At 44.7% G+C, this 20422-nt stretch overlaps 1 protein-coding gene across 1 annotated transcript; it reads right to left on the reverse strand.

The window, feature by feature from the left end:
- Window positions 1-16397: 16397 nt before the first annotated feature.
- LOC116269401 (zinc finger protein 836-like) lies at window positions 16398-19556 on the reverse strand. The gene is made up of 2 exons (XM_031652006.1): window positions 16841-19556; window positions 16398-16804 (listed from the first exon to the last, which is right to left on the reverse strand). Exons 1-2 carry the CDS (start codon window positions 17954-17956, stop codon window positions 16781-16783), a joined length of 1140 nt encoding a protein of 379 aa, XP_031507866.1. The 5' UTR covers window positions 17957-19556; the 3' UTR covers window positions 16398-16780.
- Window positions 19557-20422: the final 866 nt, after the last annotated feature.

The following is a 20422-nucleotide window of genomic DNA, read 5'->3' on the forward strand; positions in this document are numbered from 1 at the left end:
ACCTGCTAAGCTGACTTTATGACCCGTGACTGCTCAGATTATTGTTGCAGTTTGAAACCCATTGATCCAGTGCAGAGGTTTGGAATCTCTTCTCTGTCATGGATTCCTCAAAATCATATTTTACAATGCACAAAACAATGTACATAGGATTAGAAGGAAACCCATCACCTTAAAGTGCAATTATAAGAATATTTTCATAAACAAATGTGTAATATAGTAATATGTGTGCTTCATTATTAATGCATTAAACACAAGATCTGGCAGCCAACTCATATTGCTGTAATTTTGAAGTAGTGATGAGTAGAAATGCTATTTTTAGAATTCTGCAACTGTAATGTGATATGAAAATATCCATGATTATTATTAGTGACAAAGTCATAGGCGCTGCTAATGCTACTTTTGAGTGTCACTTACATTCATGATTGAAGGAAAGCTACATTTCAAGTTAACGAAAACAAATAAATGTTTTTTCACCATCCAAATTCATAAATCCCAAAATGTCTGTGGATGCCCAAATAAAAATCCCTGGTCTAATGGATCCAAACTTTTCTTTTTTAAGACAGGGTCTCACTTTGTCACCCAAGTCAGAGTGCTGTGGTGCAAACACAGCTCACTACAACCTTGACCTCCCAGGCTCAAGCTATCCTCCTGCCTCAGCCTATTGAGTAGCAGAGACTATAGATGCACGCCACCACGCCTAGCTAACTTTTATATTTTTTGTAGAGATGGGGTATCACCATGTTGCTCAGGCTGGTCTCGAACTCCTGGGCTCAAGCAATCTGCTTGCCTCAGTCTCCCAAAGTGTTGGGATTATAGACGTGAGCCACTGTGTCCAGCCCTAATCTCAAACTTTTTATTGCAACAGGATCAGAGGTGCTACTCTTTTCTTGTAACACTGAAATGAGAGTGCCAAACAGGAAAAAGTAGGTAAATTATGTTTGCTTAACAACTGTCGGAATCAGCCAGGGGGGCCCTTAACTGCCCAAGGTTGATCATTTTCCCACAAGCCACTGGGTCTTTCCAGTAGGTCAGATTGAGAAATGAAGATCCACGTCCCAGGTAGACCTGCAGCCACACCTCTTGTGGGTGCTGCTCACTGGGGATCTACTGATTTTAAAAGCCAGGAAAAGAACGGCTGCACAGAAGTAAAAGCAGCAAGCCCACTGGTGAGGTGCGGGCAAACAGGAATCCCAAGGAGCCCCCTGCAGCCCCACCATCTGCTCTGTCTTGGTCTGAAGCCAGTGACCTGCCCAAGGGGGAGCTGGTCCTGCTGTCTGGTTCACTCCCGAGTGGCCAGGTTCAGTTGAAAGGAAGAGCATCTTACAGAGGCGGCTGTGTGGGTGTTTCAATAGCGTCTCACTTCCATTGTGATAATACGTGTGTGGCCCTCAAGGGACATCCCTTAGAGCTGCTAATAGGTTGACATTAAAAAAAGGCGGGGAAATACCAACAAGCACTCTGAACCAATTTACTGTTGTTCAATCCACCACAAGAGCGGAGCGTGGGAGGGAGCGTTTTATCAGCTCCCCAATGTTTGTCACTGAGAAAGCGCCTGCTTGCTAACACATCGTGGAGAAAGTCACTTCGAGACTATAACTGTTGGGTAAATAAGAGGTTTCCTTGTGCCTTATAGGCCATGGGAGGTGAAATCTCTGAAAGAGCTGAACGTTGACTTAGAAAGCATGGTTATTGCAGCCACCTCTGCTATCCCATGACTTATTGAGGGGCCAGAGGAGGAACCCCACCCCAGGTTCTTGTTCCATTTTCCAGTATCTTGTTAAACAGAAATGAGACTGTCAGTGATAAAGCTTAGGCAGGAAATTAGCAGTTTGCATGATTTGGAATGTATGATGTTTAGTTTTATGCATTAACTTGGCTAGGCGATAGTAGCCAGTTGTTTAATCAAACAAGAATCTAGGTGTCACTGTGAAGGTGTTTTGTAGATGTGGTTAGCATCTACTCTCAGTTGACTTTAAATCAGAAAGACTGTTATCCTCAATAATGGGGCAAAGCCTCCTCCAATCCGTTGAAGGCCTTAACAGCAAAAACTGAGGTTTCCCAGAGAAGAAGAAATTCTATTTCAAGACAACTGCATTAACTCCTGCCTGGGTTTCCAGCCTAAGTTTCACACTTGCCGCCCCCACAATCACATGAGCCAATTCCTTAAAATACATTTCTTAATATATATTGGTTCTATTTCTCTGGAAAACCCTGACTGATACAGGATGCATTACTTTTTCCCCCTGTTTTAAATAGTTTTAAGGCAAGAATCTGAAAGCAAAGTGACTTAAACACAACACACACACAGGCACACAGACACAGACATAGAATCTATGAGGTTGGAAGAAGAGGCCTCCAGGCCAGTGAGGGGCTGGAAAAATAGAAACATTTGTCTTTTTCTTTTTCACTTTGTTTAGTGTGCAGAGAGGAGCAGCCAGTTTTTATCCATCCAATGGGAGATGAGTCCCTCCTCATCTCCCACTCACATCTCTGTCTTCTGTGCTGACTTTCACTGCCACCCTGCTGCCCAGACCACACTTGACACAGTCCCATAGTCTCCACTGTCTTTGTTCCGCTGTCCAACATCGTTGAGGTGGCCTTACCTTACTGATGCTTTCTGCCCCATTTTCAGTCTTGGAGCTTCTCCAGCGTGGGTTCCTGCGGCCCTGCTCCTTCTAGTTCTCACTGTGCATCTCTCTGCATCTTCTCAGTCTCCACCTGTTCTCTCTCCACCTGCCCCATCAGAGGTTCTCTGAGTCTCTTTCACTGAACACACAGTTGCTGGGCAATTTCTTCACTTGGATGGCTCCAACTACCTCCTAAATCTAGATGATTCCCAAATCTTCCTCTCCACCCTACAACTCTCCCTCCTTTAAAACCATCAATCAACTATCCCCTGGACTCACCCACCTGAGACTCAACGTATCTCCAAATGGACCCCTCATTTCCACCCACCCCATTCTTGATCTCAGTGGGTAGAATTTCCATCCACTAGCCACTCAAGCTAGCCTCTCCCCGAATAAGAATTCAGCCATTTAGTATGCCTGATCTTAACAGGAATATAGTCTTTTACTTTACTCAGGTGAATAGAATTGGATTATTCTGAAGCACAGTCATTATTCCAAGTACATTGTTTCTGTAATGGGATAATTGGCCGCCCCTGCTCCTAGACAACACCTGAAGTAAGTAACAAGCGCACCTGTGTTTTTAATCAAAGTAAAAAAAATAATAACCAAGAATAGTCAATAGGCACAGTGAATGTTTTAGTGGTACTTCTGATAAGTCCATGGCACTAAGCAGTTGGACTGTGACTTAATCTATTTGGGTTGCTATAATGAAATATCTAAAACTGGGTGGCTTAAAAACAACAGAAATATATTTCTGACAGTCCTGGAGTCTAAGATCAAGGGAAGTCCAAGATCAAGGGAAGTCCAAGATCAAGGAACTGGCAGACTTGGTGTCTGGTGAGGTCCTAATGCCCAACTTATAAATGACCATTTTGGTGTGAATTCACATGGCAGAAAGGGGCAAGGGAGCTCTCTGGGTTCTCCTTTTTCAGGGCACTAATCTCATTCATGAAGATTCCACCCTCAGGATCTAAGCACCTCCCGAAGGCCCTGCCTCCTAATACTGTCTCCTTGGAGGTGAGGATTTCAACTTAGGAATTTTGGGGTGACATGAACATTCAGACTATAGCAGAACACATCCTTGTGAGTGAGTGAGAGGGACAAGAATTGGTTAAAGAGGCTGGGAGAGAGTAAACAACAAGAGGACTTGAGACCTTGGTAAGGATATAATCTTTGTCCTAAGTACAATGGGAAACCATTGGAAGGTTCTGAGCTCCATTTGGAGCAAGATTAGATGGGGCCAGAGTAGAGCTCATATTCCTTATTCTGGTTCAGATTGTCTGGGGTAGCCTTGGCATCAGTGGGATTGACAAGTTCCCCACATGATTCCAGCTGCTGCCTGGGGAGGACTTTCTGCACTTTACAAAATCCTCCAGAACCTGAGACTCTGCTATGACCCCGTGAGAAAGGTTCATCTGGTGTCTACCTCAATAGCCCCAGCAGCCACGGGACATGCACTCCTCTCTGGGACAGCCTGGCTCTTCTTTAGGCAGCTCTGATGGTCAGAAAAGTCTTGTCTATTTCAAGTACAAATCTTCTCCATTGGTCCTGTCCTCTGCCTTGGGTAAGCATTCCGGTTCCTTTAACAGCCCACACATGAGCTGGATTCAGAGACCTTTGTTTCCTTTGTATCTTTCTTTTTTTAGTATGTAATGTAAGTTCATGGAAGGAGAAAATGCAGAAGATGGTAAGGGGAAGGGCCAATGACATCTCATCTGCCACGTCCCCCAATCCCTCATTCTCCTTCCTGAGCCAACTGTGTTCCTACTTTCTTGTGTGTGTTTTCAAAGGAACTCTATGCATTTACAATGTCTACAAATGTGTTTTAGACAAAAATAACACACACACTCTTCTGCAGCTTGCTTTTTAAAAACACTAATAATGAAATTTGGAGATTATTGCACGTCAATGTAGAAAGCCCCACCGGCTTATTTGTAAAGCTTCATAGTGTCCCATTGTTTATTAAACCGGGTCCCATTTTGATGGGTATTAGATAGTTTCCAATCTTTTGCTTCTACAAACCAGGCAATTATAAATCTCCTGCATTGTATGTACTTCTTGGTACAGGTTATCTGTGTGATGAATTCAGAGCAATGCAATTGCTAAGTTGAAGAATATGTGTGTTGAAAATTTTAATACACGTTGCCAAATTGCCATCCAATGAGGCAGTACCAATTTGTTCTCTGCTAGCAAGAGACGAGTGTTACTGCTCTCTCATGGCTCTTAGGTTGTGCCAGTGTGTAATGCCCCACTAGAATTGTTTTGTCCTGAACTGAACCCACTATTCTTGTGACCCAATGACTTTGGTAATGTGGGCCACTTCCACTTCTGTTCCAGTCGCTCCTCATGAAAATATCAACACTAAACCTGCCATTGTGATCATCACCACATCTTGACATGTAGTCATCACGCTCTGTTCCAAAGTGCAGCTGCTAAACCAATTTTCTCCCATTTTGTACCTGGGATATTGGATTTCTGTACACAAGTTGCAGAAGCTTTCATTTATTTATGAATTAATTTCTTTTTGCTGCTGTAACACATCACCACAAGTTTGGGGCCTTAACATAGCACAAATTTATCATCGTACAGTTCTGTTGTTCAGAAGTTCAGAATGAGTCTCACTGGGCAAAAACCAAGGTGTTGCAGGGCTGCATTTTTTCTGGAGGCTGCAGAACAGGCTCTTCTGGCTTCCAGAGGTCATCTACATTCCTTGGCTTCTGGCTCCTTGCATCTCAAAGCCAGCAGCATAGCATCTGCAAATCTCTCTCTGATTCTAAGTCGTGCATCCATCATCTTAGCTCCCCCTCTGACTCTCCTGCCTCCCTCTACCATCCTTTAAGGACCCTGTGATTACATTATCCACCTTGATAATGCAGGGTAATATCCTAACTTAAGCTCCTTCACTTAATTGTAGCTGCAAAGTCCCCATTGCCACATAAGGTAACATGTTCACAGATTCTGGTGAGTGGGGCATGGACATCTTGAAGGAGCCATTATTCTGCCAGCCACGATCTTCATTAAACATTGCCTTGTGAAGTAAGCTAATTGCTTCAAATGATGCTTGAACATAAGTGGGTTTTCAGTGAAGGTGTGTATCTTCCCTTCTACAGAAGTTTTAAACTAAGTACCAACAAGTGAGTAATGTTGAGAGCAGAACGTCCCTGGGGCTAGATTGAAGAGTTTTAAGAACAAGTAACACGTAGACGTGGGTTTTGCAGTTCATAAAGAACATTTACGTTCCTTATCAGGATATAATTTCCATGATCAGGTGAGGAAACTGAGGTTTGGGACATGGCCGAAGTTGCACAGTGGGCTAGTGCCAGCATGGTTCTTCCAGCTCCGAAGCCATCACCCTCACCGTGGCACCAATTGTGTGAAAGTCATGCTGCCAGCCTGTAGGGAGTCCCCAGGGAAAGTTCTTGAGAACTCTTTTCATTTGTGGGTTTCCAGAGCTGTCCTAAGGCACTAATTTGGACTCACCTTTAACAGTTGATAGAACCTGTTTTCATGCTTTACTACCCAGAATTCATGGCAGCCTAATCCGCTGAACTGGGCAGGCAGGCCTGGGATGATGTCTCTATATACCTGATGGCCCCAGGAAGACATAGGTTCAGAGACATTGGGCCATGACCAAGATCACAGAGTTGGCAACCAGAGTCTCAAACCCATGGGGTTCCTCTTACTGACCACACTGCCTCATGCTGCCCTGGAAGGGCTAGAAGTTCTAAAAACTCTGAACATGGTGCCTACCCCAGAGAAACTAGAGGCTAAGTGGCATGAATGCTGCCTGTTGTGTGCCAGCACCTTCCAGAATAGCTCACTTAATCTAAGGGTTCAGCTACTGTTGTCAACAGTTTGCTAACGAAGGTTAAGGTGAAAAAATGGCAAGCAATGGACTCCATTCTAGGTCATTCTGCTTCCAAAGCCCTTGGCTTTCTACTCACCTATGCTGAAGATGCTTCTAAGCACGAGCCCATGTTAAAAACAAAACAAAACTGGCACCTGCTATGTGATAGTTCAGGGTTAGGAGCCCCATGTGCCCTGGGTAGGTTTGCAGATGGTTGGATCAAAGTGCAGCAGCTGGAGGGAGAGACAGGGAGGCAAAGTGGAGGAAAACTGTCTCTTGGCTGATGTCTTATGACCTGTAGCCCCAGAAGCAGTTTCTAGAAATCCCCCACCAAGAGGAAAGAGAGGAGGTGCAGCTGAGTGACATCCGGGGTTGGGGAGAAACAATGGAACCAATTACCTAGGTAAAGTCACCAAGCAAATAACTAGATAGAGGCTTGTCCAGAAATTCTCATGGCTTGCTTTGATGATCATTTGTCTGAGTTGCATTTCATTTCGATTTTTCCTTCAATTTAGATCCCATCTGCTGCTCTGTGTGCCTGAGCCCACCGCTAGAGACACAGGCGTGCAATTATCCAGCTCCTACGCATTTTCTTCTTCTCTTCTCTTTTTCGTTAGGTTTAATTTCTCTGAAAGGCTCTGCCTTGAGCTTGCTTTAAAACCTGTAATTATGAGGAGACACCTAATGAGACCAGGAGGAAACTTCTGCACTGCACAGCTATTTCTAAAAAATGGGATTAAGAGGGGAAAGTGTCAAACAGGGGGATCTCCATGTTTCTGCAATGCATTACAGGGTGACCCAGCGTTCCAAATAAGCATGCTGTCCTTAGCACACATCTCGGAGGCTGCATTCCTGGGGGCTCTGGGCTGTCTGACCTTGCCTGAGATGTGTGACTGGATCTCATCTGGTTGGGGGTCCTCTGGCTGGTGCTCCCAAGCCTGGAATCCCTCCTGGTCATGGTCAACAGAGAAGTGCTCCTGGAAAGGTCACAGAATTTGGAGGCAGAGCTCTGACCCCAACCACTACACGGCAGCATTTCCAAGAGAGGTTTGTTTTCCTCCCCAAGCACATTATGGGTAATGACTTGGATTGTGGAAATTGCAAACAGCGTGTGTCATAATGAATATTTTGACTTGGAACACAGCATTCTCTGTGAATCCTAATGTCTGCAGAAACTCAAGGGTGACAGAAAAATCTATCATGAAAGCACCATTCACACAGTGTAGCTATTAATGGGAATTTAATTAAAGAAACATTTATTTAGTGCCTGCTGTGTACCTAGCACCGTGCTGAGCACTTAGGATATGAGGGGGAAGATGGGGGTAGGAGAAGAAACAGAATCAATATGTAAGTTTATAAGTAAACACAGGTGCTTCTGCACAGGACAGTGCAGACATAGAACAATGACCAATGTGGTAGAAGCCGATTGGGATTCAGGACCTAGTGTTTCCAAGATGAATCAGCAAACACCCCAATCCAGTGGCTCATTTCTAATCAGTCTGCCTCCATTAATTACGATCCCCAGGGCTCACTGTCTTCTTGCCTGAAGCAAATCCCAAAAAGTGTAACTGCTTTAACCAAATAACTGTACTCTCCTACTTCTGGGAGGTGAGGGCATGTGGGCAGGAGGATAGGGGTGGGAGAGAGGACAGGGAGAATCAATACATAAGTAAACACAGTGGCCTCTGCACAGAACTGAAGATAAAAAGTATTTGCATTTTATAGGGCTTCTGTATGTGTGTTGCATTTGACTCTCACAAACAACCAAAGTAGCTGTTACTGTTTCCTTCATACAGTTGAGAAAACTGACATTCAGAGAGGAGAAGTAAATTGTCGAGGTTTGCACAGCCAGCAAACCTCCAAACCAGGGTGGTACCAGGTTTTCTGTCTGCAGCCTTGCAGGCTGCATGCTCCAGCAGGGAGCTCCAAGCTTCCTCCATGGTTCCCGAAGTGTCCTTCCCCATCCCGCCCGCCCAGGGCTCTTCCTCTTTCCTGGGGAGAGCTCACTGAAAGGTCAGTGTCATCTCATGTGTTGAGGAAGTGAGTGCCCCTCTCTTCTACCCATCAGACATGAGAGCACTTGTTTGTTATCCGATAACTGATTTCACTCCCATCCCTTCATTGTCATTAACTTAGACATGACCACAAAACGCCCTCCAGCTGCTGAAAGCACTGAGTGCAAGAAGGCCAGGTGAACTGGGGGACATAATGTCCTGCTCACATACTTCCTTAAATTTCTATGCTAGTTACTCAAGTTTTATGGAGTTAATTTAAGACGTATACCCTGCATTGATTCAAAAGGTTTGGCATAGCGAGTTTGGATGCACGACAAATTGATATTCAAGGATGAAACACAATAGATATCACCTAAAAGCAAGGGGCCCATGAGCTGATTTCTATCATCTAATGCTAAGTTTTTTTGGAAGCCAAGGAAAGTTTTTGAAATGTCATCTTCCAATGAAAGAAGAAATGCAAACTCATGTCTTAGAATAGGGACTAAACTCAAGCCTGGACTCATCACAAGGGTCTTTGGATAAAAACTGATCTATAACCCAAGGGGCCACAGCTTGGAGTGCACGGACACCCCTCGTATCCCATTCCCCACAGGGTGCCCCACTTCTCCACAGACAGCCACATGGCAGAAAGGAGTTTCTCACCTGAGACTTCCGTGACACCAACACCGCAAGAGAAAGCAGAGCCCAGAGCAAAACAGGAAGCGGGGTCCAAATGTGTGATCCAAGGAGGAGACAGAAAGAGATTGCAGCCCTAGAGCCTGAGAGGCAGGGGCTGGGAGTGGGGGCTGTCTGTGAGGAGGGCATGCTGGGCAAGGTGGAAGGGCCAAGCTGCGGGATGCATCAGATTCCATGGACCGCTGTGGTGACGTGATGAGCAGGGAGCTAAACTGAAACTCAGAGATGCATTTCTGCTAAGACCCGGGTGCAGAATCCCCTGGTGACTGAGTCAGAATGAAGACAGATTTTGGAGAACACAAACGCCGTCCTGCACTGCACTCACTCCACTTATGTGTGGGCTGAGTCCTAAGGCCATTGATCCAGGCCAAACCCTGCCCAGCTTTGCTCGTTGGGGCTTGGGGCCACAAAGTCCAGCCCTGTGACCTGGTTGCCATCCCTCATAGCAACTGAAGGGCAGGATAAGTGTGGGGGTTAGGGATGGGAAGTCCCACCACATGCTCCTGTCCCAAGCCTCAGGGCACACTCCATTTGGCCCCCAGCTCAGCTAAGACTAAATTCTGGCCCCCACTCCAACCACCCATCCTTAGTTTTAGATGTAACCAACCAACAAAAAGAAAGAAGTGAATCAAGTGTCTTGAACCAGATGCTCTCTCCGAGCTCTTCCCTCCCTCTGCCCACAGCTCAGGACCTCTTCCTAGGCTACACTTGGGAATGGCTCAGTGCCATGAGCCCCAAACCTGGCTGCATACTGGAGCTATCTGGGCTGCTCATTGACAGTGCAGATCCTAGGCCCCTCTACAGAACTGCTGATTCTGTAGGGTCAGGCCTGGTGCCAGCAGACATGTTTTGAGTGAGCAATCCAGGTGATTCTAATACATGGTCAAGTTGGGGAACCATGTACCCAAGGGCTAACATGCGGTTTCACCACCTACCAGCTGGTGGTGTTAGCAGGAGCCTCTACTCTTTGCCCAGCCACATTTTTCCTGTTTATAAAAGTGCCCTGGGTGATGTCTGAGGTCTAGGCTGCCTCTAACCACCTGTGTGTCCCCAGGGTGGCCTCACTGGTGCCTGTGGTCCTCCTTTCTTCACATTCCCATGGGAGCTGGTCTGAGGGGAGGAGAGAGCAGAAGCCCAGGGCTGGAAGGGCACCAGCATGTCCCTGACCTCCTGGTGACCTCAGCCAGGTCCCTTCCCCTCTCTGGGCCTCGGTTCAGGGTAACCTGTGGGGAGTTCAGCAAGTAACCACCCCTTTGTCTTTCCTTTCCTGGGGGATTTTTTCTGGGCAGAGAGCAAAGCACCCTGAAGCAAAGCCCAGAACCCTGGGTCGAAGGTCACCCTTGTGGCAGTGAGATCTCAGAGGACAGCTTGTGGGGGGTGGGCTCTGGGGGGTGGGCCTTGCCCTGCCAACAGCCAGCAGCTGACTGGAGCTGTGTGAGTTGGGGAAGGGGTTTTGCTCTGTATCCTGCCCAACCCAGAAGACCTAGAAGCCTGGGCACAAAGGAGTGCCCCCTCCTGGCTCTGCGCGTCTATCCTTCCTCTAGTGCCTCAGTTAGGGCCCACAGGAGCTGGGCACTCCAGACTGGGGAACCCATAGAAACCCCCCCCCCGAACTCTTTCTCTATAGAGCTGTCTGGAACAGGAGAGAAGCTAAACCAGGCCCCCCACCACCACACCCATGAAACCTGAGGCGGCTCCTTCCCATCTTGATTTTGCGTCCATTCTCCAGCTCTGCCCATCCTCAGAGCCCTTCCTGTCCTCCTCGTCCTCCCTACCTGGTGCTCCAAGCCTCCTTTTCACCTTCATGTGGGTGAGGGGCTAGTCTCAGAGTTAACTGAAATAAACTTGATTAAAAATTTCACACTAGGCCGGGCGCGGTGGCTCAAGCCTGTAATCCCAGCACTTTGGGAGGCCGAGACGGGCGGATCACGAGGTCAGGAGATCGAGACCATCCTTGCTAATCCGGTGAAACCCCGTCTCTACTAAAAAATACAAAAAAACTAGCCGGGCGAGGTGGCGGGCGCCTGTAGTCCCAGCTGCTCGGGAGGCTGAGGCAGGAGAATAGCGTGAACCCGGGAGGCGGAGCTTGCAGTGAGCTGAGATCCGGCCACTGCACTCCAGCCTGGGCGACAGAGCGAGACTCCGTCTCAAAAAAAAAAAAAAAAAAAAAAAATTTCACACTAGGTATAAATCACTTGTTAAACTAGGGTTCTCGAACTGGGTTCCATAGACAGAATTCAATCTATGAAGTTGGATGGAAAATCAGGTCTTCATTCTCACTAACTTTTAATTAAAATTTAGGATTGGTAGGGCACAGTGGCTCATGCCTGTAATCCTAGCACTTTGGGAGGCCTAGGCAGGCAGATCACCTGAGGTCAGGAGTTTGAGACCAGCCTGACCAACATGGAGAAACTCTGTCTCTACTAAAAATACAAAATTAGCCAGGCGTGGTGGTGGGTGTCTGTAAGCCCATATACTCGGGGGGCTGAGGTCGGAGAATCGCTTGAACCCAGGAGGCAGAGGTTGCAGTGAGCCGAGATCACGCCATTCCTCCAGCCTGGGCAATGAGCAAAACTCCATCTCAAAAAAAAAAAAAAAAAAAAATAGTATTACTTTCAATTGCAAGTGAGGAATAGACTATAGGCATGTCAGGTGGCCTGTGACTTTGTCACCAACAGAAAGCAGGTGCATCTTCATATCACTTTACAATTGTTGCAGGCATTTGAAATATTGTTTCAGCTCATATTTTGGAATTATGGTAATTTTTAGACTGCCACTAGATTTTGTCATTTAATGTGCTAACAAAGTACATATATTACTATATTGCAAATGCAAATGTTTAAAAATATTTTGGTAACTATATTTTAATATAATTGGCTTCCTTTGAAATCTTACCTATTTTACCTCCTTTGAAATGTGTTATTTGGAGGAGTCCATAGTTTTCACAGGCTGGCAGCAGGCCCACATAAAAGGTTAAAGACCCCTGCTCTAAAGTAAGATGAGTTAGCATAGATGAATTTCATTTTATTGGGAGAATTTGAGGCGGTGTGAAAAAGCGAATTTTCATAACAAGGAGAAGGTAATTCTGCATATTTGTCAAGGTTTCCAGGAGCTAGAAGAGATCTTAGAGAGAAACAGCTTTCCTTGTTATTAAATCAACTTTTTTTGCCATAATTTATACACAGTAAAATGCACCAATTTAAAGTGTTGCAACCCTATGAGCTCTAACAAAATACTTGCATAATCACCAGTACAGTTAAAGTACACAATATTCCCTTGGCTGGGTGCAGTGGCTCACGCCTGTAATCCCAGCACTTTGGGAGGCCAAGGCGGGCAGATCACCTGAGGTCAGGAGTTCAAGAGCAGCCTGGCCAACATGGAGAAACCCTGTTTCTACTAAAAATACAAAAATTATCTGAGCGTGGTGGTGCATGTCTGTAATCCCAGCTACTCAGGAGGCTGAGGCAGGAGAATCGCTTGAACCCGGGAAGCGGAGGCTGTGGTGAGACAAGACTGCACCATTGCACTCCAGCCTGGGCAACGAGAGCGAAAATCTGTCTTAAAAAAAAAAAAAGAAGAAAAAGGTACACGATATTTCCATCACCCCCAAAATATCAGTTTTGTGCATCTTTACAATCTCTACCATCCCAAACATAAATAACCATTGATCTATTTTTTTTTTTTTTACTGTAGATTAGTCTTTTTTTTTTTTTTTTAACATTTCATATAAATAGAATAAAACAGAATATACCACAATTGTTTGATGGACATTTGGGTTGCTTTCAGTTTTTGTTTATTACAAATAAAGCTACTGTGAACATTCTTTCTGCAGACACATTTGCATTTCTCCTGGAACAGAACTTAGGAATAGAGTTATTGGGTCATATAGTAAGTTAATGTTTACCTTTAAGAGAAATAGCTTTCCTTGTTGTTAAATCAACTCTATTCTGCCATAATTTAAAGACAATAAAATGCACCCATTTAAAGTGTTGCAACCCTATGAGCTCTAATAAATGTATATACTTGCATAACCACCAGTACAATTAAAGTACACACTTGTTTATTACAAATAAAGCTACTGTGAACATTCTTTCACAAGATACAAAGTGATTGTATCATTTCGTATTACTAACAATGTGTGGGAGTTTCAGTTGTTCCACATTATTTGCAACACTTAGTATTGTCAATCCTTAATTTTAGCCATTTCAATGGGTATGTAGTGGTATCTCATTGTGGTTTGAATTTGCACTTTCCTGATGGCTAATCATGTTGAGACCTTTTCACATGCTTGTTTGGCCACTGGCATATCTTTTTTTGGAAGTGTGGCCTAAATCTTTTGCTCATTTTAAACAGATAATTTGTCTTATGTATTCTGGATACCATTCTTTTGCCAGACTATGTATTGCAAATATTGTCTCCATTCTGTAGCTTGTCTTTTCATTTTTTAAATGATATTTCAAGAGCAGAAGTTTTTTATTTTGATGAAATTCCAATTCATCAATTTTTAATTTTACAGTTAATGCTTTTCACATTCTGTCAAAGACACCATTGCACACCCTAAAGTTGCAAAGATTTTCTCCTATGTTTTCTTCTGGAAGTTTTATATTTTCCGTCTTTACATTTGGGTCTTGAGACATTTCAAGTTAAGCTCAGCACATAGGGTGAGGGATGGGTGGAGGTCTGTCTATTTATTTATTTTTGTATGTGGCTATTCCAACACCATATGAAGAAAAACTATCCTTTCCCCCACCGACTTATCCTAGCATCTTTGTTGAAGTCTATTGATCATCTATGGGTCAGTCCATTTCTGGACTCTATTCTATTGGTTTCTATGTCTAATCTTACACCCAGATTTATTTTTAAAGTTGAGAAAATTACAGCTAAGAGAGTGAAGAGCCTTGTATCAGGCCAAATGACATAAGTTAGAAAAGCCAAGATGGAATATGACTCTGTAAATATCCATCTTAAACTCTTGTTGAAAGTCAGCAAAGAGGGAGTAGTAAGTCGCGGTGTGGATACTGATGCTGGGACAGTGGTTCCCTGGATGGCCCCGACCTTGCCTGCAGGGCCCCTGCAGAAGGGAGAGGCAGTAGGAGCTAGAGAGATGGAGCTGGCCTTTCTGGAAGCAGTTGTGTGATCTTGCACAAGTTGCTCCATCCCTGGAGTCTCCTCAATGGTAAAATGGGATAAGAAAACACTCACCTCATAGGAGTATTGAGATATTAAATGAGATGGTGCTTTTGGAGTATTTAGTGCAGCATCTGGGACTGGGTAGGTGTTCAGGGTAGGTAGCTACTCACAGCCTTAGTCAGCATAAGGGTCTTCCCCTGGAGCTGATACTAGAGATGCTCCCATGCTGGGGAGAGTGGCCCCCACAGACTGAAGCATCCCATTCCCATTCCCAGATACAGCAGCTTTCCTGATTCCTTTTTCTTCTGGGACTTGGCTGACCTTCAAGGAAACTCACAACTCCCCTGAAGAAAGCCCAATTCAGCATTGGAGGGCAAGAAGAGGTCCGTCTGCTCAGAACAGTGGCCTGGAGCCCACCCCAAAAGAATGTTGTGGGGCCCCTGCCACTCCTTCACTTCCCAGGAGTAAAGCCCCATACGCAATGTCCATGCTCTATGGGCCTAGCGAAGTTAGAATCAGCTGCGTTTGTCCCATGTGGGTGCTGGGCCATCGAGCACCACGGGATACCCGGCTGCATCATGTCTGGATCTTCTTGCTCAAATACCTGGCCCCAGTGTCAGGCTTGAGACTGCTGTGAAAATTCGCTCAGAAATGGATCAAGCTGCAATGTCGTGAGCACTATGGGTGTGAACAAGGTTAAGGAGCCCCAGCCGAGTCCCCTCATCCACAATCTCTCCCAAGCCTGCCTTTATACCCCCTCTATGGAGACACAGTGCTATCCAAAAAGACAGCACTAAGGCTGACTGGCAATGTTCACTGTGCAGCTGACCCTGTGTCAAGTAATGTTCTGAGTGCCTGAAGCATGATGACTCAGTAGTGATGCTAGCCAGTGTTATCCACAAGGAAACTGAGGCATAGAGAGGATAAGTCACTCTTTCTAGGTGGTACAGCCAGTTAATGCTGGTAATTTGATAACGTGTGCTCTGGCTCTTAGTCGCTGTGCATGTTGGGATATTAATTTTATGTTAATTCTTTGGCTGAGCAGGAAGTGCTGTCCTAAGGAAGCAGTAGCTGAGGCCTGGGGGACCCCAGTCCCATGAAAGCCACTGTGATGTGGATTGGGCATCTGGTGTCTCCAGATGTGAAGCACCTGCTATGTGCTTTATGTGCCATGCTGATTTAATCCCCACAAGACCTTGAGGAACAGAGGGTCCTTCTCCCTATTTGGAGGGGAGGAAATGGTGCCACAGAAAGGGGAATGTGCTGGGATAGAAAGAGGCAAATCTGATATTTGAACCAGAAAATAGTAGAGAGTTTTGAAAGAATGTAGTAACTTGCCTAAGCTCCTAGGACATGCAAGTTCTACTATCTGATATCAGGAAGTCAGTTCCTTCTTTATGCATCAGTCTCCCCAACTGTAAAAGACAGGCCTTTGCTGAATCATCTCTAAGTTCAGGAAGTGTCTTCATGGATTTGGTAAAAATATGAGTTTAGTATCAGTCACACCTGGGGTCAAATCTCTATGCCCCCTTACTGTGTGATCCTGGGTAAGTCATTTAACTTCTCTGAACTCAGTCCCTGCATCTACTAATTGAGAAGCCCCACCTCTAGAGCTCTTCAATGAGAAACTATAGCCAAGACCCCTAGCAAAGTGCCAAGCACACAGCAGGCAACCGAGAAGTCTGGTCCTCCTTCTCCCAGGCCCCTCCTACTCTGTTTCTGAGATCCAAAAAGTTAATTAGTCATCTAGCAAAGCCTGAGGAACCGGGCGAAAGTGGCAAAAATTGCAAGGTATTTGAGAGGGTGGGGAATACACATCCCCCTGGTCAGGGGTGTTTGGGAAGGGGAGGGCTGCTGTGGTTTTGGGCAAGTTAAGAGATGGCCCCCGAAAGATAAATACCTATTACTCAGAAGGCTGCGGGGGTGGGCAGGAGCACCTAGGGCATTGGACATGGAAGAGAAAAGGAGTACAATATTGGAAGACAGGAAAGACAAGAAATAGAAACTTCAGTGTCACCATGAAATTACATGAAACTAACATTTCTGGCAATTAACCTGTACCTAAAAATGTGTTTACATCGGGTCATCAAAAGGTGCATGAGATTTTATAACAGGAGGCTTTATTGGACAGAATCACAATATATACTTTTTCCCTGTGTTAACCATCAATTCTATCATAAAAATATATTACAACATTTGATATGTATTCACGAAACGCAAACCATTGTAAACAGAGCAGGCAGCGTTGGCCTTGGATTCAAAATTCTTGAGTCCCATTTCAACAGAAAACAGCTGTTGGCAAGTGGATTACACAGAAGGTAATATTGCCGTATTGGGAGAGTTTCTGGTAATACTAAACAAATGGAGCCATATTTATGTTTAATAGATTAGAAGAAAGTAAACGTAAAACTCCAATGTTGACAAACATGAGAGGATGCTAAACTTTTGCTTCATTTGTTTTCTACTCCGAGTGTAGCTGTTTCTGTTCATGAACATTCACTCACATGCATATAATCATGGGCACACAAACATTCACCCATATGCATATAATCATGGGCACACAAACATTCATCCGTATGCATATACTCATGGGCACACAAACATTCACCCATATGCATATAATCATGGGCACACAAACATTCACCTGTATGCATATAATCATGGGCACACAAACATTCACCTGTATGCATATAATCATGGGCACACAAACATTCACCTGTATGCATATAATCATGGGCACACAAACATTCACCCATATGCATATAATCATGGGCACACAAACATTCACCCATATGCATATAATCATGGGCACACAAACATTCACCCATATGCATATAACCGTGGGTACACAAACATTCATCCGTATGCATATAATCATGGGCACACAAACATTCATCCGTATGCATATACTCATGGGCACACAAACATTCACCTGTATGCATATAATCATGGGCACACAAACATTCACCTGTATGCATATAATCATGGGCACACAAACATTCACCTGTATGTATATAATCATGGGCACACAAACATTCACCCATATGCATATAATCATGGGCACACAAACATTCACCCATATGCATATAACCGTGGGTACACAAACATCCATCCGTATGCATATAATCATGGGCACACAAACATTCATCCGTATGCATATACTCATGGGCACACAAACATTCACCTGTATGCATATAATCATGGGCACACAAACATTCACCCATATGCATATAACCATGGGCACACAAACATTCATCCGTATGCATATACTCATGGGCACACAAACATTCACCCATATGCATATAATCATGGGCATACAAACATTCACCCATATGCATATAATCATGGGCACACAAACATTCACCTGTATGCATATAATCATGGGCACACAAACATTCACCCATATGCATATAACCATGGGCACACAAACATTCATCCGTATGCATATACTCATGGGCACACAAACATTCACCTGTATGCATATAATCATGGGCACACAAACATTCACCTGTATGCATATAATCATGGGCACACAAACATTCACCCATATGCATATAACCATGGGCACACAAACATTCATCCGTATGCATATACTCATGGGCACACAAACATTCACCCATATGCATATAATCATGGGCATACAAACATTCACCCATATGCATATAATCATGGGCACACAGGCACACAGGAGCACAGGGTTATGGGCATATTCACTCCAACACAAACACACAGATGTCCCACCCATTTTCCTAAGAGTCTGACATTAAGGGATTACAGCATTGTACAAAAGCCAATCATTTGCAGGTCACTTTGTCCCCAGGAATGAAATATCTTTTATTTTTCTAAATCCTGGTTTCCAAGAGTATTCTTGACGTGTGCAAATAAATATAAAGTGCATTTCCATATTGAATGCTAAACCAGCTGGCACATACCTTGGGTTTCCTTAACTGGACTCCCTTCTATCATCTACTAGCCACTCTCTGGATGCCCCAAGCTGTGGTTGGTGTGAGTTCCTCACCCCACTTTGCACAAACATGAAAAAAATAGGAATCTATGAAAATTCAAAGAATGTAAAGAATTGGTGTTCAGTACCCTCATTACTAGGAGCCTCCAGGAACACTGAGAATAGCATTTAGCCAACTGTCCTCTCACTAAAGGGAAGGGATGGTTCTCCCATTGGACACTGGGCAGAGTAAAGCCTCCATGTGGGGAAATGAGGGTGTTCCATAAAGAAGGACGTACGGAAGTGGCTAAAGTTGTCTACTGGCATCCACTACGCACGACATACAATGGCAGAAGGAGAGATATATGCATTCCTAGGAGCTTCCTCACCAAACACCAGCATGAATAATGCACATCCAGATGGCAGGATTTGATCCTTCTCCCAGATGAGCCTGAGAAAATTAAGTCTGGCCTATTCCAATGTCTAGAAAAACCACCCCAGGTGGTAATGGGGGTCAGGCAAGGCACCTTTTTGATTTGTTGCTGGACTTCCAAGGCTGTTTGTGATCCAGAGTTAGCCACTTTCCCCTGGGGAAATCCTGATGGGGTTGGCGGCACACCAGACTCCACAAATGTTTCTGCACTCCAAAAAAGGTTGTATTTACATGTTTGTTGTAAAACAGGAGTGTTGAGGTTTGGAACAATTTCAGCTTGCAAAGGAACTTGACATTCGAAGGTTGTTAGAGCAGAGGGTTTGGTTACTATTAATAATTCAAGCAAAGATTTGGTAATACATGAGTTGAATGCAAGGCAATGTCAAGCTGAGTCTTTTGGTGCAGAGCGTTTGGTATTTTAGCGGATGCATGAGCAGTCACTATGGTCTGGTCCTTAGGCAACTGACCATCTTGGGTCACCCAATCAATTGAGTGTCAATGTGATGGCATCCAGTGCTCCCCCAACACCAAACCCAATCCCTGAGGATTGTCCAGGATAAGACTGAAGCCTTGGGCCTTGATGGTGATACTCTAACTCTCACAGTTCAGAGTAGACTTCCTCTCTCCAAATACAGCTTTTAGGCTCTTGAAACCATCAAATCATGGACTTTGGCTTCCATTAAAGACGTGCAACAATTCTTCCGTGCCAGGGAATGAGTACAACACTGACATGCTGAGCATGCGTGAGAGGACACAGGAAATGCCACACGCTGGTGTTCCTAAGAACACACGCATGCCCCAAGGGGGGCATATCATCTTTTGAGTCAAAAATCCAAATTACTTTAAAAGTCCTTAAATATGGGTATATGTGATGAACTAAAACACTGCTGAGATTGATTAGACTCATCAAATTTGACCTTTAAGTGCTAGATGCTATTTACATGACACACTGTACGGGCAAACTGTGCAACACCCGGAGATAGGGGTGGGAGTGAAGGGAGGGTGATCGAATTGCCAAGTAGCATGAGGACAGCTTTTGCCAACTGCTTGTTTCTGCTGTGTGGATTTTTCCGTTTGTCCCGGGGGTATGTGGCAGTGCCCATCAGGACCCTGCATTGATATTAAATGTGTGGCACTCCCCTACCGAAGACAAACATTCACCACCCTCAGGATATTGTCAGAAGATGTGCCCTGGCTGATGTGGTTGGTTCTTGAGAGTGAATTATGCTTCCTTCCCCATGCTGTGTAATGCAGATGCCCTTCAAAATGAATGAGATTCATTTTCCTTCCTTCTTTCTCTCATTCCTTCCTTCCTTCCTTCTTTCCTTCCTTCCTTCCTTCCTTCTTTCCTTCCTTCCTTCCTTCTTCGTGCAACTTCCTAGGGAATCTGCATCAGGAGAAAGAAGTGGCTAGGACTCCTTCCTTCCTTTTTCCTTCCTTCCTCCACTCCCTCCTTCCTTTTTTCTTTCCTTCTTTCCTTCCCTTTTCCTCCTTCCTTCCTTTGTTTTCCCTTCCTTCTTTCCTTCTTCCTTCCTTTCCCATTCTTCCTTCTCTCCTTCCTTCTTTTCTGTCTCGCTTCTCTTCTTTCCTTTCTTTCTTCCTTCTCTTTTTTGGTAGCTAAGAATATATGGATTTTCTCCTTGTCCTCTCTTTCTAAAAGAGACCTAATTCTGATATTCCCAACCTCAAGACTTCCATCATCTCCCACTGGACACAGATCACCATCATGTTAAGCCCATCTCAAGAGGCGCT

This window comes from Papio anubis, chromosome 11, assembly GCF_008728515.1.
Source record: "Papio anubis isolate 15944 chromosome 11, Panubis1.0, whole genome shotgun sequence".
Classification (NCBI taxonomy): Eukaryota; Metazoa; Chordata; class Mammalia; order Primates; family Cercopithecidae; genus Papio; species Papio anubis.

Excerpts from the sequence above, each read along its gene's own strand:
- LOC116269401 (XM_031652006.1), bottom strand. The coding sequence starts at position 17,956 with ATGCATATGGGTGAATGTTTGTATGCCCATGATTATATGCATATGGGT. Across the intron at positions 16,805-16,840 it reads GTTTGTGTGCCCATGATTAT|ATGCATGTGAGTGAATGTTC; the intron begins ATGCATATGGGT and ends GCCCATGATTAT.